Source organism: Triturus cristatus, chromosome 4_1 (genome assembly GCF_964204655.1).
Source record: "Triturus cristatus chromosome 4_1, aTriCri1.1, whole genome shotgun sequence".
Taxonomy (NCBI): domain Eukaryota; kingdom Metazoa; phylum Chordata; class Amphibia; order Caudata; family Salamandridae; genus Triturus; species Triturus cristatus.
In genome coordinates, this window is record NC_140585.1 from 101,228,045 (window position 1) to 101,252,660 (window position 24,616).

At 44.0% G+C, this 24,616-nt stretch overlaps 1 protein-coding gene across 5 annotated transcripts in view; it reads right to left on the reverse strand.

Annotated features, from left to right (window-relative positions):
* Window positions 1–24,616, reverse strand: part of LOC146839649 (serine protease FAM111A-like) — a 243,946-nt gene that overhangs the window by 127,059 nt on the left and 92,271 nt on the right. For all 5 annotated transcript variants that reach the window (XM_085651740.1, XM_085651743.1, XM_085651741.1 and 2 more), the window contains 2 exons: window positions 22,672–22,785; window positions 718–831 (listed from right to left, as the gene is read on the reverse strand). In XM_085651740.1, the coding sequence (XP_085507866.1) occupies window positions 718–831; window positions 22,672–22,785 (228 nt within the window). The remainder of the gene's footprint in view (window positions 1–717; window positions 832–22,671; window positions 22,786–24,616) is intronic.

Here is a 24,616-nt window from a genome sequence, read left to right on the forward strand (position 1 = left end):
CGCAAAGGTCACGATGCCCCCTTGACAGTACACGGGTTATGGCTACGCTGGCAGTCACAGCAACATCACGAATATCGCCTGTGATTAATTTTTTTTTATTTTGCACACCTAACTTGTGTCACTAACACCCCCATTTCTCAAACATGGGATCAGAGTTCCTCCACCCTGACCTCTTATGTTAGCTTTCATAGAAACGTTCAGCCCAGTGAACCATTCCCAATCGATAAAATGGCAGCTGCAACTTTCTACTCAGGATGCAGCCAGCAAATCACAGCATTCCTATATATATATATTCCTTCTATTTTTCCATCGCCTTCCTCAAGTCTTTGTTTGTTTGTTCAGTCTGCTCCTTTTCTTCATTTATTTGCCCTTCTGCCTTGCTCTTTCGTTTTCTTTTCTTTTCTTTCCTTTCTTTTTATTTTGTAAGGAAGGGGGATATGTTATGAAATGTTCCTCTGTTTATCCTTAATGTTTCCTGTTGACTTTCCTACCCTCTGTTATGAACTATGTATGTTCCTGTTTTGATTCCTGTTATTAAATCTGAAGATTTCTTATGACAACTACCATGTATTTTGCTTTTTACAAGAATGACCATAATACATTTATTTCAAACTTTTTAAGTGTATACTAAAGCGGACCCGAGGTCAGTTTTTCTCCATGTGTTTTACTATTAATGCATTAAACATGCCTTGAGGCTTCCTGCAGCCAAATGCTCACCTTTTGCCTAGTCATTGGTTGACCTTCACACTGCGATGTTGGCATGCTAGCACCTTCTCCTTGGCTTCCACCACCTGAGGCATCAGCAGTCTGGTCAGAGTTTTTCCTTGATTGCTGTGGAGCAAATGAACACTTGAGATTTTGAAAGAGACAGAACCCAAAGTCTAGCACTATTCACAATCAGCCAAGTTACTACTGTTTTCAGTCCCTATATTTAGTATGTGTAATTACAATTTAAGACAGCTGAAGCATGGTTAGTAAACAGAAAGTTGACCAAGTCTAAAGTGGCTGTAATGAATTTAGGATCTACTCTCCATTTTTGCATGTCATTCTATTACTCAGACTGGACACTGTAGACTGTTAGAATACTCGTTGTTTACTCTATGGGTTCTGTACACCTATTTCTCATCTCCATACTGCTGCGTCTCTATCCAGGACCATCACTTTATACATTAAAATCTGCCAGGAGAGATTTGAACACAATCCTTGGTCAGGGCTCTTGGCCAACCCACTGGAGTCCAACCCACTCCATAATCCCCGCTCTCAAGAGATGTTCATTTATGGAAGTGCAAATGCATCCGTCCTGTGCCAGAATTCACTGTCACAAGTTCCCAAACTGTAGGCACGACTGTTCTGGAGCACCAGATACCACCAGCTACTCTTACATATGGAGATGATGCAGGGCAGCTAGGGAAACATGTTGGGAGTCCTTTGAGGGTGTGATCCCACTCACAAAAACTCAAATAATCAAAAAATCAAAGAAGAAGGCCTTAGCGGAGTGCATGACAACAGCATAAAATAAATCTTCACAATCATCAAAAACTTCACTTCTCTAACCACCAACTGCATCATTCACTCACAGGACTTCCTCAAATACAAAATAAAAACCATATACAATACCCTCGACCCTCAACCAACCCAATACACCATCGCCTCCAGCCTCCCATCAAACACCCATGGCAAAACCCTGATGTCCTGTAAAGTATTCACCATGCACGAAATCATAAAAGCCATCCACTCTAGGGCGCCCACTGCCCCCTGTTCCCACCACATCTACAACATGGAAGCTGATCTCATAGCAAAGTCCTCAACCCACACCGTAATTACTCTTTCACCACGAAGATGTTACCGGATGTCTGGTAACACGCAATGGTCAATATACTGCTCACGCTAGCAAACTACCGCCCTATCTCCTTTCCACAACACCCAGCCAAAGTAATGGAAAAAGCCCAAGAATTTAGGAATCTTCGACTACAACAACGCACACCGGCTCCTTGATACTTTGCAATCAAGATTTCAGCCAAATAAAAACAATGAGACTCCCTCATTGCAGCAACCAATGACATCAAGATGTATCTATACCATAGAGAGCAAGAAAAAAACAGGGTAAGCACACTCGTGTTTAATCAATTGTGGTAGTTGAGGTTCAAGTGAGTTATAGGTGCAATAGGGTAAATCCCCCTGAGTAGGGATATAAATATAAGGTGAAAGCACGTTCCTAGGTCAGGAGCGTGTCTCCCAGTTTGCACTCACAATTGGAAATTAATCCTAAACTTTAATGAATTAGTAGTCCTTATGGTTGTTCCAAAATTGTATCAGTTTATTGGATGTTCAAAAGATTCTCAAATCATCTCTTTAAATACTGTAAATTCCGATGTAAGTATTGAAGTTGCACATATGATGACCTGGTTGCCCAATGCATTTCGGGCTGTCAAAGCCCTTCGTCAGGGGAGAAACTATTATTATTTATCTTCATGTCTGCTTACCTAACACACATGTGGAAGGAGTGTGGAGTGCAGTACAAGTTTACTACACCCTACCACCCACAAACCAATGGCCTTGTTGAGAGATTCAACAAGACATTGAAAGGTATGATCATGGGTCTCCCTGAAAAACTCAAAAGGAGATGGGGTGTCCTGTTACCATGCCTGCTTTTCGCTTACAGTGAAGTGCCACAGAAGGGAGTAGGTTTCTCACCCTTTGAACTTCTGTTTGGTCATCCTGTGAGGGGACCACTGTGTCTTCTAAAAGAGGGCTGGGAGAGGCCTCTTCAAGAGCCCAAATAAGACATAGTGGACTATGTGCTTGGCCTAAGGTCCAGAATGGCCGAGTACATGGAATAAGCATCCAAGAACCTTGAGGCCAGCCAGGAGCTCCAGAAGCACTGGTATGACCAAAAAGCTGCAATGGTTGAATTTCAACCTGGGCAACAGGTGTGGGTTTTGGAGCCAGTGGCACCAAGGGCTCTCCGAGATAAATGGAGTGGCCCTTACCCTCTCCTAGAGAAAAACAGTGAGGTCACCTATCTAGTTGACCTGGGCACTAGCAGGACACCCAAAAGGGTCATCCATGTGAACCGCCTCAAACTCTACAATGACAGGGCTGTCATCACCATGCTGATGGTGACTGATGAGGAACAGGAAGCAGAGAGTGAACCTCTCCCTGACCTCCTCTCCTACAGCCCACAAGATGGGTCAGTGGATGGTGTGGCCTTTTCAGACACCCTCTCTGCCCAACAGCAGACTGACTGCAAGCAAGTCTTGCTAAGGTATGCTAGCCTCTTTTCCCTGACCCCTGGTCTGACAAACTGGTGTACCCATGATGTGGACACTGGTGACAGTGCACCTGTCAAAAACAAAATCTATCGACAGTCAGACCAAGTTAAGGAAAGCATCAAAGCTGAGGTCAGCAAGATGCTGGAGTAAGGGGTCATTGAACCCTCTGAGAGCCCCTGGGCTAGCCCAGTGGTTCTGATCCCCAAACCTCATCAACAGGGTGAAAAGAGAGAGATGAGGTTCTGTGTGGACTATAGAGGGCTCATCTCTGTCACCAAGACAGATGCTCACCCTATTCCAAGAGCAGATGAACTGATAGATAAATTAGGGTCTGCCCAATTTCTCAGTACCTTTGACTTGACTGCAGGGTACTGGCAGATTGGCATGACCCCAGGAGCAAAAGAAAAGACAGCATTCTCCACCCCTGATGGGCATTATCAGTTTACTGTAATTCCCTTTGGGTTAAAGAATGCCCCTGCCACTTTCCAAAGGTTGGTGAACTATGTCCTGACTGGGCTGGAGTCCTTTAGTGCAGCTTATCTTGATGATATTGCTGTCTTTAGCTCCACCTGGCAGGATCACCTGATCCATCTGGGAAAGGTTTTAGAGGCTCTGCACAGTGCAGGTCTCACTATCAAGGCATCCAAATGCCAGATAGGGCGGGGCACTGTGGTGTACTTGGGCCACCTTGTAGGTGGAGGCCAAGTACAGCCCTTACAACCCAAGATCCAGGCCATCATGGACTGGATAGCTCCAACAACCCAGACTCAGGTCAGGGCATTCCTTGGCTTGACTGGGTACTACAGGAGATTTGTGAAAGGATATGGGTCCATTGTGACCCCCTCACAGAACTCACCTCCAAGAAGATGCCCAAGAAAGTTAACTGGACAGTTAGTTGCCAAAAGGCGTTTGACACCCTAAAAGAAGCAATGTGCTCAGCACCAATTCTAAAAGCTCCAGATTATGCCAAGCAGTTCATAGTGCAGACTGATGCCTCAGAGCTAGGGATAGGAGCGGTCCTATCCCAGACGAATGATGAAGGCCAAGACCAACCTGTTGCTTTTATAAGCAGGAGGCTACTCCCCAGAGAGCAGCGTTGGAGTGCCATTGAGAGGGAGGGCTTTTCTGTGGTTTGGTCCCTGAAGAAGTTGAGGCCATACTTGTTTGGTACTCACTTCCTGGTTCAAACTGACCACAGACCTCTCAGGTGGCTAATGCAGATGAAAGGGGAAAATCCAAAACTACTAAGGTGGTCCATCTCCCTACAGGGAATGGACTTTGAAGTAGAACACAGACCAGGTACTGCCAATGCCAATGCAAGGTTAGTCTCATCACCTTTCATTTGGGGGGGGGGGGGGGGTTGTGTGGGAAAGTGTCATCTTTATTGCATGGTATGCCCCCACTTTTTGCTAAATTGCTGAATGTACTTTGACTGAGTGTACCCTGGACTCCTGCTAATCAGGTGCCCAGGGCCTATGTTCCTTCACTAGAAACACAAAACACAAATTGGCACAAATTGGCAAACCCTGGCAACATGTCAGCCCCTGGTAAATGGTACCCTAGGTACCCAGGGCCTTGTGACCAGGGAAGGCCTCTAAGGGCTGCAGCACTCATTGTGCCACCCTTAGAGACCCTGTACCCCTACACACACACACTTCCCTTGCAGGCTGGGTGTCTGGGTACAAGACAAAACAAAGAGTCGACATGGCACACATCCCTGTGTGCCATGCCCATCCCTTACACTGCCATGGCATACATCAGTCACCCCTCTAGCTGGGTGCCCTATGCCAATGGTGTGGACACTGGAGCCCTGTGTCCCCACAGTACCCAGGTCCATTCCTGGGCACTGTAAGTGCAGGGCTGCCTTTAAGAGTACATGGTGCTGAGAGCCCGTCAAAAACGAACTCCACAGCACCATAAAGGCAGCACTGAAGACTGAGAAGTTTGGTATCAAACTTCTCAGCACATTAAACCCACACTGATGCCAGTGTGGGATTTAATGTACCAAGCACCCCAGAGGGCATCTTAGAGATGCCCCCTAAAACCTAACCTACCATCCCCGTCTGTTCTGAGGCTGCCCAGGCTGCCACATAGCAGACATGTTGCTGGAACCTTGGGAAGGAGAGCCCCTGCTCTCCTGGGCCTGCAACAATGCACATCGTGGGCGAGGTGCTAAATCTCCTACCCCAGGATGGGCAGGGGGAAGCTTCAAAGGCATGCCGCCTCTGTGAGTTTCCCCAGGCCACTGCAACCCCCCACTCTGGCGGGAAGCTTGGCCGGAAACTCCAAATAAGGACAGGGGATGTGCCAGCCTGCCAACCCCACCCCTCAGGTGGGGGAGGCGAGGTGAAGCACATCCCCGGGCTCTCGCCATCTTGAAGATGGGAAGCCCTCGAACCTGCTCCTGCTCCAACCCGGCATCTCTTGTGGCCAGCAACCTCACAAACCCCAGAGGACCTGGCTACCCTTCAACTCTGAGCCCCTGGGACTCCCATGAGTAGAGGCTCTACTCAAGAACTCACTTCTAATCCCTGGCAGAGGCCCGGAACCGCGAACCCAGCACACTCTGCACCAGCTAAGCCTGGCCGGTGCCAGAGTGAACAAAGACCCCGAGGATGACCCCACGTCGACTGTGACCCCGAGTCCGGCACCCAAGGATCTCCCTCGACCCTCCTGAAGAAGCCTGCAGCCTCAGAGCAAGGTGCCCCCCCTACCGCGATCAACAGAGGGTAAGATTTTCCGACACCAAAAGGCACCCCTGCACGCACCACCCCGCGGCCCCCTGTGCCCACTCCCGGGGTCCTACCTATCCTCCAACTACCCAACTTACCTCTCGAAGTGGTGGTGGCACCTGAAGAATCCTCGTCCCCGAGCTTGCAGTCTTTTTCCAAACCGGAGATTTCCCATTGAAATCAATTGAGCGCCCGAAGGCTCAAAAGCACCCTGCACCCAGCCGCCCGAGTGGCCCTGGCAGTGCAACCTCTACACCTATCTACTTCCCCACTTGCCCTGAGTAAGTGACCAGAAGCTCAGCTCCCACAGCCGCGTGGCTTGCTAGTCAGGAGCCACCAACCAAGGCCCCCCTATCACTCATAGGATAACATTGGACCCAACTCTCTCTGCACCCGGCCGCCCTAGTGTCGCTGAGGGTGAACTAACTGTACCTACCTGACCCTGGGGGACCCCTGAGTCTATGCCCAGAACCTCAACTCTGCCAGTCGAGTACTTACCTTTAAACCGATAACTCTATTTTCTTCATAGGGTAACATTGACTGGCTTTTTCCTGAAATTTCTTCTAAGTGTGGACTTTTCAAATCTTAAAATATTCACCAAAAATCAGCCGAGTAACGAAAACGAAAATACTCACCTGCTCTTAGGTGAGCTCCCAGTGCTGGATCTTGGTGCCCAGCACTGACTCTGAAAACTACTTACAACTGTACTTACCAGTAACCCAATTTTCTTCCATAGGAAACCATTGACTGTTTTTCTGTGAAATTTCTTCTGTGTCAATTTCTGCAATCTTTAAATATTCCTTAAAAATCGTATAATATCTGAAAACCTATTTACTTACCTGTTTTGGATAAAGGTCCCAGTACTGAGTCTAGGTACCCAGTACTGGATTACAAAAGTAACAAGAACATACTGTACCTGCAACTTGAATTTTCTTCCATGGGGAATCATTGACTGTTTTCTCTGAAATATTTTCGAAGTGTCAACTTTTGAAATAGCTAAATATTGTTTAAAAATCACCACAGTAATTAAGTCGACTTTCATCACTTGAGTCTAAGTACTGACCCAGGACTGAATCTAGGATCCAGGCCTGGAATTCCAAAAGTAATCCTAAAAGTAATCTGTTGCAAATAACTTGAAACTTCCATTGAATTCAATGCATTATTGTGTTTAAAATAGTGTTGCCTATTGCAACCATTTGTAACTGTTTACAAAAGTCAATTGCATATTGCAAAAGTATTTATACAAAGCATCTCATTCTGAGAAAGTATATTTTAATACCTATTGTTGGTTCTAAAATAAAACAAGCATATATTTTTTTATATATAAACCATTGGCCTAGAGTTCAGTCATTGAGTGTGTGATACTATTTGCTGACTGAGTGTGTACAACAAATGCTTTACACTGTCCTCTGATGTTGCCTTACTGCTCGACCAAGCTACCACTTTAGAGAGAAAGGTTATATCTAACTTTAGCCTCTGCCAAACCCTTGGGGACTGTGGACTCTGTACACCCTGTACCTATTAAGGAACAGTATATACAGAGCCACTTTCTCACACTCCCTATCCTATATTTCCTTCCCAAGGTCCACAACAACACCATTCCAACCCCAGGCTGTCCTATCATCTCGTCGAGAAAGAACATGTGTGAAAACATATCTAAATACGTTGACTTCTTCCTACAGGACCTGGTCCTCAGTCTACCCAAGTATCTCTTGAAAATCAAGGACATTCCATAGTGTGAGGACTACATACTTATGTCTCTTCACATCACTTCACTGTACGTGAGCATCTGCCATAGTGATGTCCTAGAGGCCTGCAAACATTTCCTTGGCAAAAGACCAATTCACTGTTTCAAGCATAACAAATTCATTTTGTTCCTCATAGAATGGTGTCTAACTCATAATGTTTTCATGTTCATCAAAACTGTGTACCAGCTGCTGAGGGGGGTGGCCATGGGAGCCTGCTTCTCACCCAGCTACGCATGCCTTCATGTGGGCTGGTGGGAGGAGCGGTCTCTCATGGCTGACTATTGGGATGCATGGAACAACAACATCGTCACATGGCTTAGATACATAGACGACGTCTTTGTAATTTGGAAGGTTAATGCTGAGAGTTTGAGGGCCTTCATCATAGAGATTAATACCAACAATCTCAATTTGGAATTCAATGCTAGTATGAACAACACCTCCATTGAGTTCCTTGATGTCGAGCTCTATATTTCCAATGGGGCACAACACTCAAAACTACATAGGAAATCTCCTGCAGGCAACTCGACCCTGCATGCCTCCAGCTTTCACCCCTGGCATTTAATTGTAAGCATTCCCTATGGTGAAATGCTTCGCCTTCGTGGAATATGCAGCTCTGTTGAAGACCTAGAGATATGTCAGAAGGAGGCCTTCCACAGATTCGGGGCACGAGGTTACTCCAGAAGCATCCTCATGAAATCCACCAATAGAGCCAACGCCATACCCAGGGAAGAACTCCTCACAGGGAAGCCGGCACCTGACACCGGCACTGCCATTAGTGAGATGACAGAAAGTCCATGCACAGTTAGCACCAGGCTCATAATTACATACATTGAGGAACGTGCTATTCGATCTATGATCAACAAATATGGGGGATTATTACATCTGACCCAACGCTGGGTCCAGTAGTTGCACGACATCCTGATATCACATTCAAATGTGCATTCTCCATGCATGATGCCCTAGTGAGGAACAGTCCTGAAATCAACATTAAATCGAATTGGCTATCTGACATGAAGGGTTTCTTCAAATGTAACAGCTGTAGGGCTTGTAAATTTGGTAGAAATATCACACAATTAGATTCCACCTTCAGGAGAGAACCTCTTAACATCAAACACCGACTCACTTGCAGAACAGAGTTTACAGTTTACGTACTTGAGTGTAAATGTGGTCTGCGCTCCACTGGCAGCACCAAGTTACAAGTACACCTACACATTTTAGAACACGTAAGGGCCATTGTGAACAATGATTCTTCCTACCCTGTAGCCAGGCATTTTAAGGAGGTGCATAACAACAACCTTGACCTCCTCCAATACTGTGTGATTGACTGCGTACCCGCATTAAGAAAGGGAGGAATCGAGAGAAACTACTCTGCCAGCTGGAAAGTAGATACAGCCTAGAATTTAACACCAAGACACCCACTGGCCTCAATACCAGTGAGGATTTCCATAACTTTCTGTAGATTTGAACACCACAAACTTCTTAATGCTGCATTCCTTAGGGTATTCCCTTGCTTTCATCAATACACCATGCATTCCTCTGCTCATATGAACATACTACACGTTATCTACCATCAGAGGGTCACATAGGGATCATATATATGTAACAAGTACTGAGGCACTTTCGAGCTCTGAAGTATAAATAACTGCTATCCGCTGTTTTGCTTTGTATATACACTAATGGCATTTGTGCAACTGAGCTTTAATGTATTCACTGAAACATCTGAGCTTTCTGTAGCTTTGAGCACTGCCATTTCCATAATGCTGCAGTCCTCAGGTCAGTCCTCTGCTTACACCAATACACTAAGCATCCCTCTGCGCATATGAACACACTACGAGTTCTCAACCATCAGAGGGTCAATGAGGGACCCAATATATGGAATCATTGTTTGTGCACTTGTGAGCCTTGAAATGTGAACAATTCCTATCCTTTTCACTGCTCTATATATACATTAACTGCATTTGTGCAAGTGAGTTTCAATGTATTCACTATGATATGTCTGAGCCTATCCTTTGTAAAGTCAATTTAACCATTTGGATTTGGTAGTCGTCCAATTTTTACATCTTTAAATGTTTCACGTATTTTACCCGGCACTATAATGCAGTACATGTGAGCGAATGTTTCCATGACGCTGCTGTCACGTAACTCACTGTTAAATATTACGCACCTTTTGCTTCACATTCCCTTCATCACTTCCCGTACCTCTCACATTTTTCACTTCGGCACTTAATCGCAGCAGTAGCGTTTTTAACTACTTATTTATATAACCACCGTTAACTCTTCTGCCGACTTTTTGAGGCTAAATGCGGCACTCTCCGCAACAACAAATTCCCATTCAGGACCAGCGGATTTTTAATCCTTAAGCATTCGAGCTATGCATTCCTTGACTTACTAGCAGTGGTAGGCTGGCGCGCCCCTGCCCGCAGCTCTTCACCAGCCACAGTCGAGTACAACTTAATTCGTAGAGCCTAATTCAATATTATCACCGGACACTGCCACCTCTGACTCCAGATATTCGCTGGGGCCCCAGTGCAACAAATACGGATGCTCGCCATTGACCAATTAGGCCCGGATTCCCTCGAGATTTAGTCACGTTGCACAATTTTTTTACCTTTTTTTCATTTTTTTCCTTCTGATTAATGCTTACAATATATATTGTCGCAGCATTGGTGGATTGGCAGTTACTGTTTTTTACGTTTTTTAACGTTTCTAAAGGTTTCACTTCAATAATAACATTGAGGCCTATGTCAGTTTGAGGTGATGTGAAGAGTATGTCCGCTATGTCTGTAAAGCCAATGAGGTCATTCACTTCTGACTTACCGTCAGCAGGAAAGCAGCGCTACAGTAAAAGTCGGTGTAAGGTGGTGAAATGCCTACTCATGGTGTTAACATAGAAAAAATACTACTGTTTGTGCATGTATAAATTTCACTCATTTACTATCAGCGCGCTGCGTGATCAAGGCCGCATGTCTGGCGACCGAAACGCGTAATTTGGACCTGGATGTGTGAATAAAGGAACACATTCTGGAATCTGCGCCCTTGTGCTCCGCCATGGAGACTGGGATACTTTGGGTTTCGTTTCGCTATATATATATATATATATATATATATATATATATATATATATATATATATATATATATATATATATATATATATATATATATATATTCACTGAAAAAACCATAGGTTTCACACATGTTATAGTTAGCTGGACATTTTACTGATAAAAAACCAATGAAGTTCCCCCGTTATAGTTACTGTAGGCAACTATAACTCACGCGACCGCAATCCTCTGCTGATGCTAATACTGTATTTAGACACTTATTTGCCCATGTCTTCTTCCATTAAATTTTAGCTATACATATATTACAAATATTTTTTTTTCATAAAGACACATATGTCATCAGCAGAGGATTGCGGTCGCGTGAGTTATATTTGCCTACAGTAACTATAACGGAGGAATTTCATTGGTTTTTTATCAGTAAAATGTCCAGCTAACTATAACATGTGTGAAACCTATGGTTTTTTCAGTGAATTTGCAAGGTTTTTTAAATGCTAATTCCTAACTATAACGTGTGTGAAACCTATGGTTTTTTCAGTGAATTTGTACGGTTTTTTAAATGCTAAGTTACTTTACGCCATTTGTGGCGTGCGCGCCCACTTAACGCAGTTCGTTCCGTGCGCGCACGGTGCGCTTCGCGCACCGTGCGCGCACACTGAGCACGCGGTGCGCGAAGCACGTTACGCTACATGGGCCATGAACGCACGATGCGCTTCGCGCACCGTGCGCACATGGAGGACATATGATGAGCATCGTTGTGACAGGTAAAATATATGTTGGATTTAGATCTTATAAGCTATGCACAAAAGGTGCCCTGCGGGCACCTTTTGCACACGGGGTGGGGAGAATTAGGATATTATTATTTTCTTTTTAATATTTCTTACCGTAAGCGTACGGTAAGCGTAATCGGCGAAATTTTGGAAAAAATTAAATTTGCCTTTTTTCACTTGGGGGATCGTTGGGGACTCCCTCAACATGGCTAGGTGCTTGGGAGCTTTCTAAACATCCCCTTAACATGTTTTTGGACTTTGTTTTTCAACACCCTGTCAGAGTGCGAGAGAGAAAATGGCGGCCGCCATTTCCTGGTTTCGACCAATTCGAATGTTTACTAAGATCTAACAGCCAATCAGAATCGCGCTCGCGCACGGCACCGTACGCGTACGGTAAGCTTACCGTAAGCGCACGGTAAGCGCACCGTAAGCTGCCACAGATATATATATTGATTTAAAGGCTATTTTCTCAGGATCTACTGAACAGATTTACACCAAACCTACAAAAGGCACTTCCTTGACCTGAGGACTACCTCTCTGCAAAATTTCAAGTAATTCTGTTCAGCCGTTCGGGCTGTAGCTGTGTCTAAAGGGCCTATGGAAAAAAGCATGGGAAAAACGCGTTTTGGGACCCCCCTTTTATCTCAGCCCCCGCTTGACGAATCCCCCCGAGACTTTCAGGGTAGGAGCGGAGCGTAGCGCCCCACCTATTTTGAAAAATTCGCGAGGATTCGTCAACCGGCGCCAAAGTTATTCAAAATAGAATGTTGCGGATTTCCTATGGAAACGTGGTCCTAACTATAACTATCTACTGGCGACCGCCAGTAGATAATATATATATATATATATATATATATATATATTCACTGAAAAAACCATAGGTTTCAGGGGTGTTATAGTTAGCTGGACTTTTCACTTGTACAAAACCATTGAAATTCCCCCGTTATAGTTAGTTCAGCTAACTATAACTCGCGCGCCCGCAATGCACTGCTGATGACGTCACATATTACATCACTCATGACATGGTCAGTGACATCACTCATGACATCACTGATGACATCTCAAATGACATCACTGATGACATCACTGATGACATCATCCAGTGAATGTGTGTTATTCTGAAAATTAAATATGTTTTATAAATGTATATCTCAAGGTCGATGGAAGAATAAATGGGTATATAAGTGTCTAAATGGATGATTTGTTTTTGAAAAATTGATTGTGTAACTGACTGATTAAGTGTATCATAGTGAATACATGGCTTAGTGAGTAATGTTTAAATATGTAAATATCTGTATCAGTCTCTCACTTTGTGTATAAGTGGCTGCATGGGTTGGTGAGTAGCTACATGGGTGTCTATATAGGTTATTAGTTGGTTTTTTGAGTATCAGTCTGAGTGTCTGCATGGTTCGGTGGGGGTATTACGTAGTGCATAGGTGCATGAATGAGTGACTCACTGTTTGTATGTGTTGAACACAGTATGTGTGCAGGACTGTATGGGTGGATGAGTGTGTGTATGGGTGTGTTAGTGAGTGAATGACTGTCTCAATAGTGTCTTTATGAGTAACTACATATGTTTTAAACTAGTATATGTGACTATTGGTGTATATATGTGAGTATATGTGAGAGTGAGAGATTGAAAGAGTTCCTGTATGAATAAGTATGTGTTTCTATAAGTGATTGTTTAAAAGACTAAGTATGTGTAAGTTTCCGTAGAAGTAAGTGTGGTGGTGTGTGTATAACTGTATATGCAAGTAAATGTATGTTTGATTCTTTATTAGCATGAGTGACTATGTGTGTGAGTAACTATGGATGAGTGGCATTGTGTAACAGGATGTATAGGTGTATGAGTACATATGATGAGTGAGTACATGTATGAGTGACTGTATTGGACTGTTGGTGAATGAGTGGATGTGTATGTGGATCTTAGAATTACTGAAGAGGTTGTTGTAACTGGTATTGGTATGTCCATTGTTTTGAAAATTTTAGTCTCTATTTTTGAATGTGTGTATCAAAGGTTATATTAGGGTGAGAGGAGGTCTGCCACTCTATCACAAGGATGATGTCATCAGTGATGTCATCAGTGATGTCATTTGAGATGTCATCAGTGATGTCATGAGTGATGTCACTGACCATGTCATGAGTGATGTAATATGTGACGTCATCAGCAGTGCATTGCGGGCGCGCGAGTTATAGTTAGCTGAACTAACTATAACGGGGGAATTTCAATGGTTTTGTACAAGTGAAAAGTCCAGCTAACTATAACACCCCTGAAACCTATGGTTTTTTCAGTGAATTTCTGAGGTTTTTTAAATGCTAATTCCTAACTATAACGTGCCTGAAACCTATGGTTTTTTCTGTTAATTTCAAAGGTTTTTTAAATGCTAATTTCTAACTATGCCTACAGAGATAGGACATGTGAAGAAAGAAGAAAAAATGCACAGAAAGAAACAAAAGAAGTGCAGAAAGAAGCAACAGAAGTCCTCAAATACGAAGATAAGTGCAGGAAGAAGGATAACGTGCAGAAAGAACAAAAAGAAGAGCAGAAAGAAGCCTTGTTGCAAAATCATCCTGTACCCTCAACTTTTTCAGACGGATACTGGTGGTAACTGAGTCTGACTAACCAGTCCTAGAGCCAGTGCTATGTTAAAAGACACTTAGAATACAGTGAAAACACCTACATACACTAGGGAACATTATGCGTTGGGGTCCCCCTGTGATTAGCCTTACCTCCTCTATAAGCCCCTAGTATATAATAGGGCATGGGGATTAAAACTACCTCTTAAAACAGGCCACAGGGCGTTTTTGCACACGTTAACTCAGGCCCCGTCCCCTCCTTTCACCATTGTGTAAACACGCCCTGTGTCCGTTTTTAGTTGGGAGATTAAGTTCATTTGAGTCCTGAGGGTCCCTAGGCTCCAACTAGCCCACTAGGTATCTCCAGTAAGTGCCACAGAGCTGCGTTGCAGAGAGGTGTAAAAAGTGGCACGGCCTGGACCACCTCTCTGCAATGCAGCTCAGTGGCGCTTACTGGAAGCACTTGGTGGGCTAGTTAGCCCCCAGGGGCCCTCAGTATTGAAGGGAAATTATATCCCCAATTTAAAACGTGCCATGGTGCGTGTTTGCACACGTCACCTCAGGCCCCGTCCCCTCCCTTCACCACTGTGTAAATGCGCCCTGTGGCTGTTCTAAGTTGAGAGATTAAGTCCCCTTGAATCCTAAGGGTCCCTAGGGTCACACTAGACCACTAGGTACCTCCAGTAAGCGCCACAGAGCTGCGTTGCAGAGAGGTGTAAAAAGGGGCTTGGCCTCAGAACACCTGTCTGCAGCGCAGCTCCCTGGCGCATACTGGAGATGCCTGTTGGGGGCGCGTTTGCAGAGTGCTGCATGGAGGGGGCATGGCCTCCGGCACGATGCCAGTCTTTTATTTATTTTATTTTTTTAAGAAGGGGGGCTGTGTGGTTCCCCTTCCTATTCTAATTTATTGGCCCTGATGACCCCATCCCCCAGGGCCTGTCTCCTAATTATATTTTTTTGACCCCAATCCCCAGGGCCGGCCACTGTTTTTTATTATTTTTAAAAAATATATATTTATAGACACACCTAGGACATGCTGGACAAACCGTACGTACCTATCACCATGACGATTTGAGTGATATTCATTAAAAGGCGACTATGCATGCAATTAATCCACGTGGAATGTATTTACACCACTAGTGAAGCTCTGACATGTCTGATGCTCTACCGTGCCTAATCCCGGTAGACACCCTTGTCATTTATTTATACAAACATGGGTAGCTATTGACGGGCACATTTAATACACATGCACACCAAGCCATTCAAAGGGGATTCGACAAAAATTCGACCAAAACTATGCAAGAAACCCCCCTCACAGTTAATAAAACACACATCCACTGCCGGATGTGTAATACTTTTTATTTTACTCTCTGGAAAGGGGACGAACATCACTTGCGAGTCACAGCGCGCTCCTGACAGAGCCCAATGCTGTGTTACACCCACCATTGCCTGCCGAGTGCCACACACCTCTGTATTGTATTCCACTAGCTAGTGCATATGCTATGACACTCTCTAGCCCATGTGCACTGTAACACCACCCCGTGAAAATGTCATGCCACACTTGTCTTCGCACGGGTTATATTGCCCCATCTAACGTGCCTTCCTCGATGCCTATGTTATAACGCACAGTGCTATGCCATACATATTACAATTTGGGATCCATATCTTTGTCACAGTGCATATGCAACGTTACACTCCCCAGCACATATTTTATATTACAACTTTAGAGACTAGTTAGGTTACACAACACTGCCCTGTGCATATTACACTCCAAGGCGCATATCGCATAGCACACGCTAGTGCCTGTGCTATCTCGCGCTCTCAAATGAATCTGTCATTGCGCACAATGTATTGCATATTATATTTCACGCCTGGTTCATCTTATATCACACTTTTTGGTGCATAGTTTATACCATACACTATATCTAGTTTTCATTTTCAATCGTGCTCTCAGGACTATGTTCTATATAACACTGTGTTCACCTACCCTTTTCACGGGCATTACATTTTGCGATAGGGGGTGGAGGGTCAGGGGGTGTTTTTGCCAAGTGAGCCCGGAGTCACAGTCACTAACGTCTTCTTCTTCCTGAATAAAAGTGAGATAATGCTGCATACTTGTTCATATTTTAAGTAGTTTGCACAGACAAAATGTTTTAAAAACAATAAAGTTTCTAATACCCGCCTTCTCTGAACAGTTAGCTTGCTGCCCCATCCCCCTCCTCCCTATCCTCTGTTGTGTGAATCCATGGACTAGCCTCCTCCCTCCTGCCATGCATGGTCTGATGTGCTGCCACTGCCCTCAATTTAGTATGATGTACCAGTCCACTCCTCCTGCCCTCCATTGCCCAATTCTATGCCCCATCATTGACCTCCTGCTTAAACTCTGTGCTTAGATTGCTGCCCCTATTCTCCTTCCCCCTGCCCTCCGATGTCTTTGTGCATGCCCCTGCTCCATCCTTTTAGCCCACCATGTCCCATGGACCTGCCACTCCTATCTACTCTGAGTGTTCTGTTGAGCTGCCACTCCCCTCCCACCTGCCTAGCATTGTCAGATGACTGTAACCTGTCCCTGCCACCTCCACCCTGCCTGTCCACATGCCATGCCTCTATCCTCTTCCTCCTGTCCTACATGGTCCATTGTACTGCCACACCCTTCTGCCCTCCCTGGTCTGTTGTGCTGCAACTGCTCCTCCTGCCTGCCCCGTGTGGTCTGTTGTGAGGCCCCTTCCCCTGAACTTTCTTGTCTGTGCACAGGTCCTGACCCTCCCTTCTATCCTCCATCGTCCTTTGTGCATGCGCCTGCACCCTCCTTCTTGCCCATCATAGCCATTGTGCTGCCACTAACCCTCCCACTTGCCATGCATGGTCTTCTGTGCTGCCATGGCCCCTCCCACCTTCCCTGTGTGGTCAGTTAGCTGCCCCTGACCCCCTCCCACCTTCCCTCCATGGTCTGTGTGTATGCCATCACAGTCTCACTGTTGCTCTTCATGTTGTGTCTTGCTTCTAGTGCCCATCCTGCCTGACCTCCATGGCCATCTTGCTGCTCCTGCCCTGCCCCCTTGCCCCCAGCCCTCTGTTTACATGTGCAGACCCCTACTCCCTCCCTCCTGGCTTGTCTGTTCCATTGTAATGCCCCTGATCCGTCCCTCCTGCCCTTTATGGTCTGTTATGCTGCAGCCTTCTCTCCTGTCTGTCCATTATGGTCAGCTAGCTACCATTGCCTCTTGCCACTCTGTTCTCTGTTGTCCATGTGCATGGTCCTGTCCCCTCCCTCTTGCTTTCTATGGATTGTTGTGCTGCACTCCCGTCCTGCATGCCCTGTGTGGTGTATTGTGCTGCTGCAAACCCTGATGCCTGCCCTGCAGGGTCAGTTTGGTGCACCTCTCCATGTCTCTCCTGTCCTCTGTTATCCAAGTCCATGTCCCTATCCCATTTCCTTCCATGATCCAATGTACCATACTTGCGAACATTTTGAACTTGGTAAGAGGGAGATTTTGAAAAAAAACTGGGGTATTGATTTTCCCCTTTGAGTTACATTGAAAAAGAGGATATTGTAGACAGGAGACAGATCAAATAAAGCCCATTTGAGCTTAAAAACATTGGACGTTTCCTGGCTGAATCGGGTCTGTTGGCATGTATGGTTGTACTACCATTGCCTCTTCCTTCTGCCCACAATGGTCTATTACATTGCCACAGCCTTGAAGGAGGGTAGATTTTGTATCACAGGGGGCCCCTGGCCCGTTCTGTCCACACCTGAAGTATGAGACCCTTGTCCTTGCCCTGCCAGCCGCATTTGTAGGCCGTATTAAATTGACCAGCGGGTCCTGTGTTGCTATATAATTATCCTGAGACATCCTTACCACTCAGCCAGCATAAAACCCCTGTGTAGGCCCTTCTGTTCAATATGTAGGCCTCTTTGTTAAATTGACCATAGCTCTGCAATTTTAGTGTATAGCAGTCTGAAGGCAGGTCTGCGAGGCCTTCTGCTCCAAACTAGTAGCCCCCACCCTACCCGAGTGCTCCGTGCTCGGTATCAAAGTTCAACATCCCCCTGAAGCTGTCGACATACAGTAGGCTGCATCCTGGACTGGTACTTGCTTCCTGGGCAGGTTTCCCGCTTTTAAGGAAGTGGCAACCGCAGAGCGTCAAGTTAGGAGAACTGAGGAGATTTTATACATGAATATATTGAATTCCTGTACAATACCCATTATTTTCTGCTTGCTCTATGGAACTTACGATAAGCGATTGGCCTGAGAGACTGACCTTTTCACCCAGTCCATTGTCAGCATTAAGTGGGTAAATGACGAAATGTCTGGTAAAATCTGCAGACGAAGCTTTTGGGTAGCATACGTAGGTAGATGTAGCGTGCAAAGGAGCCCACAAAATGATATAAAAAGGGAGCACCCACAGATATCGACGGACAACCTCGCCGTCTGTATGTAGGTTAACAGGCTGTGCAGGTTTTCCCCAAGAACTGGGAGCTCTTGTCTTCCTTTGCTTAAAATGTCTTGCTCGGCTATTTTACCTATATGAAATGTCATGTTATGTTTAACCATTGTTCTCTTTACTTTTGCATTTAAAAGATGTTGTATTGTAATTGCAGGAATGCTTGCTCTAAGAGTAAATGTGAGTGTCCCTAGGTAACATTTTCCTTGGTGTAACTTGTTTCTCATGATGCATTTATAGATGTGTTTTCTCTCTCTCTCTGTCAGTCCATTAATTGAGATACAGAGAATATCATGACAGCTGTATGATTATCTGGATTCTGTATTTTGTACTTTAGGTCTCTATTCTGCGGTTTCTTTGAAGTTGCATCTTCTCATTAAACTGCCATTGTATTCTGCCTCCAATTCCATGTCTCATATGTCTGTTTTCTTCATTTTTGGAGCAAGCGTTCCTAGGCACCCCGGCTCAAATTAAGGTGCCCCTTTTGTCCCTGACTCACTCTCCTGCTCAGTTCTGTGGTGGCTCCCGGGGCTCTGGGGACCGCCCCTAGCTTCCTTGACCCGTAATAGATCTTCCCTCCAACAGCCTCTCTTGCAAGTCCTGTATTGTTGGTTTGTTGCCCCTGCCCCCCTTTCCACTGCCCTCCATAGTCTGTTGTGCTTCCACTGCCCTTCCTGCCTGCTCAGTGTGGTTAAATTGTTGCATTTGCACCCTCCTACCTGCCTTCAATTTTCAGAGTCCGTGCCCCTGGCCTCTGCCTCTCAACAGTATCCTAATGAACAACTAGATTGCTAACATTCTATATTTATTACAAAAGTGTGGAGCGCCTGACATCATCTTGATGTAATCAAAACTGTAATACCTAGAGCATTCCTTTAGAAATTACATATATGAGAGGGTCTTATTGGCATCAAAATTATGGTTAGTGCTCTAAAAGACTAAAATAAGGACATATTTTCTGAGTTTTCAAATAGCGACAAAGCACTTTTAAATTATTTGTTATCTTTATGTTTTTTTATCTAGTTGACAACTTGATTAAATGTTGCACATAGGGGAGAGGATGTGGTGTTACTTCCAGAACTGCAGACTTTGCAACTGGGGAACCAGGTTGAAGTTTCTGCTTCAGCTCGACATTCTGTGATTCTGGTCAAATCACTTAGTCTCCCCATGTCTACAACCAAAATGAATTTGTTCTTGTGTGATGTAACCAATGCTCATGTAAAGCACTCCAATACCTGACAAGTCTGCACTATATAACACTGCAAAAACACAAAATAATAAGTGTTTTGCACACTTCTGTCATTGGGCTATATTTGGGCTATATCTGGGTGATTTTGGGCTACATTTGGGCTCTTTTGTCTCCGGTGGCCATCTTGGGAGATTTATTTGTTATGAAGTTTCCTAATTTCCTCATGTACTGCAGTCTCCTCAGTCGGAAATGCTTTCAGTTTTTTACTTTGATTCCATCATGAAGGTATTCAGATATGTCACACATTTGCCATGAATTCTGAATGTTAGCACTCTAGTTGCTCATTAGATCACTGTAGTAAAACTACTGCTCACCATGGAAGTCTGCTCCTGGTATTAAAAGTGCATGTTTCAGTCTGCATGTCAGAATTTTTTAATGAAATAGAAGAGGATTTGAGAAGTCACTCAAAATGTGCCCTCATTTTCTTTCTTCAGCATTAATCATAATTTCTATGGCAAAATGAACCCCCTCATTGTGTTCCTTTTTAAATTAAATGTTTTAAGTGTTACCAGTTTATTCCAATCAAGATGGCTTCAGGTGTGCCATACTTTTGTCATAATGAAGACAGTAAGTGCTCTAGTTGTTTTTAAGAACATTCTTGGACATTCTGTCATTGGGCTATACTTGGGCTACATCTGGGTGATATTTGGGCTACATTTGGGCTCTTTTGTCTCTGGTGGCCATCTTGGGAGACTTATTTGTTATGAAGTTTCCTAATTTCCTCATTTACTGCAGTCTCCTCAGTAGGAAATACTTTCAGTTTTTTACTTTGATTCCATCAAGAAGGCATTCAAATGTGTCACAGATTTGCCATAAAATCAGAATGTTAGCACTCTTTTTGCTCATTAGATCACGGTAGTAAAGCTACTGCTCACCAGGGAAAACTGCTCCTGGTATTGAAAGTGCATGTTTCAGTCTGCATGCCAGGATTTGAGAAGTCACTCAAAATGTGCCCTAATTTTTCTTTATGCAGCACTAATCATACTTTTTATGGAAAAATGAACCACCTCATTTTGTTCCTTTTTAAATTAAATGTTTTAAGAGTTACCACTTTAATCCAAGCAAGATGGCTTCAGGTGTGCCATACATTTATCATAAGTAGGACGGTTAGCGCTCTAGTAGTTCTTTGGAACACTCTGGAAAGCTGCAGTAGAACACAAAGGAATCAACTGACAGTCTCTGCCCTTGTTGGATGTACATGTTTTACTGAGAATGTCAGACTTCATTCTCACATGACTTAGAAAGATAATGTGAATTTATAGAAAATAAGCTCTCAGTTTAGCTTATAGATCACCTTCCAAACCTCTGTGGTAAAAGCATGAGAAAATATTTTTCTCTCAATCATGATATCCCAGCAGAAGGCTTTTTCACATGGTGAAATCACCTTAGAACATACCACAATTCCTAAAATGAGTATGGTACCATCAACAAATGATTTATAATGTAACTAAAGTCTTAAAATCTTCTATTAACTGCAATGCTTTTTAATGAGGTGCTATCATGTATATTGGTCCCAAGATGGCTGCCAACACTTCTTGGATGAAGTGCTGACAGCCAATCAGATCTCAGGATGAGATGTGTGGTTAGGCTCCGCCCACATATATATATTGATTTAAATGCTATTTTCTCAGGAACTACTGAACAGATTTACACCAGACCTACAAAAGGCACTTCCTTGACCTGAGGACTACCTCTCTGCCAAATTTCAAGTAACTCTGTTCAGCCGTTCGGGCTGTAGCTGTGTCTAAAGGTCCTATGGAAAAATGCATGGGAAAAACGCGTTTTGGGACCCCCCTTTTTTCTCAGCCCCCGCTTGACGAATCCCCCCGAGACTTTCAGGGTAGGAGCGGAGCGTAGCGCCCCACCTATTTTGAAAATTTCGCGAGGATTCATCGACCGGCGCCAAAGTTATTCCAAATAGAATGTTGCGGATTTCCTATGGAAACAGGGTCCTAACTATAACTATCTACTGGCGACCGCCAGTAGATTATATATATATATATATATATATATATATATATATATATATATATATATATATATATATATATATATATATATATTAAATATTTTTATCAATATTTGTGATTTTGCCGCAAAGGTCACGATGCCCCCTTGACAGTACACGGGTTATGGCTACGCTGGCAGTCACAGCAACATCACGAATATCAGTGATTATTTTTTTTTTATTTTGCACACATAACTTGTGTCACTAACACCCCCATTTCTCAAACATGGGATCAGAGTCCCTCCACCCTGACCTCTTATGTTAGCTTTCACAGAAACGTTCAGCCCCGGGAACCATTCCCGATCGATAAAATGTCAGCTGCAACTTTCTACTCAGGATGCAGCCAGCAAATCACAGCATTCCTATATATATTCCTTCGATTTTTCCATCGCCTTCCTCAAGTCTTTGTTTGTTTGCTCAGTCTGCTCCTTTTCTTCATTGTTCATTTATTTGCCCTTCTGCCTTGCTCTTTCGTTTTCTTTTCTTTTCTTTTCTTTCCTTTCTTTTTATTTTGTAAGGAAGGGGGATGTGTTATGAAATGTTCCTCTGTTTATCCTTAATGTTTCCTGTTGAATTTCCTACCCTCTATTATGAACTATGTATGTTCCTGTTTTGATTCCTGTTATTAAATCTGAAGATTTCTTATGACAACTACCATGTATTTTGCTTTTTACAAGAATGACCATAATACATTTATTTCAAACTTTTTAAGTGTATACTAAAGCGGACCCGAGGTCAGTTTTTCTCTATGTGTTTTACTATCAATGCATTAAACATGCCTTGAGGCTTCCTGCAGCCAAATGCTCACCTTTTGCCTAGTCATTGGTTGACCTTCACACTGCGATGTTGGCATGCTAGCACCTTCTCCTTGGCTTCCACCACCTGAGGCATCAGCAATCTGGTCAGAGCTTTTCCTTGATCGCTGTGGAGGAAATGAACACTTGAGATTTTGAAGGAGACAGAACCCAAATTCTAGCACTATTCACAATCAGCCAAGTTACTACTGTTTTTAGTCCCTATATTTAGTATGTGTAATTACAATTTGAGACAGCTGAAGCATGGTTGGTAAACGGAAAGTTGACCAAGTCTAAAGTGGCTGTAATGAATTTAGGATCTACTCTCCATTTTTGCATGTCATTCTATTACTCAGACTGTACACTGTAGACTGTTAGAATACTCGTTGTTTACTCTATGGGTTCTGTACACCTATTTCTCATCTCCATACTGCTGCGTCTCTATCCATGACCATCACTTTATACATTAAAATCTGCCAGGAGAGATTTGAACACAATCCTTGGTCAGGGCTCTTGGCCAACCCACCGGAGTCCAACCCACTCCATAATCCCAGCTCTCAAGAGATGTTCATTTATGGAAGTGCAAATGCATCCGTCCTGTGCCAGAATTCACTGTCACAAGTTCCCAAACTGTAGGCACGACTGTTCTGGAGCACCAGATACCACCAGCTACTCTTACATATGGAGATGATGCAGGGCAGCTAGGGAAACATGTTGGGATTCCTTTGAGGCTGTGATCCCACTCACAAAAACCCAAATAATCAAAAAATCAAAGAAGAAGGCCTTAGCGGAGTGCATAGACAACAGCATAAAAGAAATCTTCACAATCATCAAAAACTTCACTTCTCTAACCACCAACTGCATCATTCATTCGCAGGACTTCCTCAAATACAAAATAAAAACCATATACAATACCCTCGACCCTCAACCAACCCAATACAACATCGCCTCCAGCCTTCCATCAAACACCCATGGCAAAACCCTGATGTCCTGTAAAGTATTCACCATGCACGAAATCATAAAAGCCATCCACTCTAGGGCACCCACTGCCCCCTGTTCCCACCGCATCTACAACATGGAAGCTGCTCTCATAGCAAAGTCCTCAACCCACACTGTAATTACTCTTTCACCACGAAGATGTTACCAGATGTCTGGTAACACGCAATGGTCAATATACTGCTCACGCTAGCAAACTACCGCCCTATCTCCTTTCTACAACACCCAGCCAAAGTAATGGAAAAAGCCCAAGAATATAGGAATCTTCGACTACAACAACGCACACCGGCTCCTTGATACGTTGCAATCAAGATTTCAGCCAAATAACAACAATGAGACTCCCTCATTGCAGCAACCAATGACATCAAGATGGATCTATACCATAGAGAGCAAGAAAAAAACACACTCGTGTTTAATCAATTGTGGTAGTTGAGGTTCAAGTGAGTTATAGGTGCAATAGGGTAAATCCCCCTGAGTAGGGATATAAATATAAGGTGAAAGCACGTTCCTAGGTCAGGAGCGTGTCTCCCAGTTTGCACTCACAATTGGAAATTAATCCTAAACTTTAATGAATTAGTAGTCCTTATGGTTGTTCCAAAATTGTATCAGTTTATTGGATGTTCAAAAGATTCTCAAATCATCTCTTTAAATACTGTAAATTCCGATGTAAGTATTGAAGTTGCACATATGATGACCTGGTTGCCCAATGCATTTCGGGCTGTCAAAGCCCTTCGTCAGGAGAGAAACTATTATTATTTATCTTCATGTCTGCTTACCTAACACACATGTGGAAGGAGTGTGGAGTGCAGTACACGTTTACTACACCCTACCACCCACAAACTAATGACCAGGTTGAGAGATTCAACAAGACATTGAAAGGTATGATCATGGGTCTCCATGAAAAACTCAAAAGGAGATGGGATGTCCTGTTACCATGCCTGCTTTTCGCTTACAGGGAAGTGC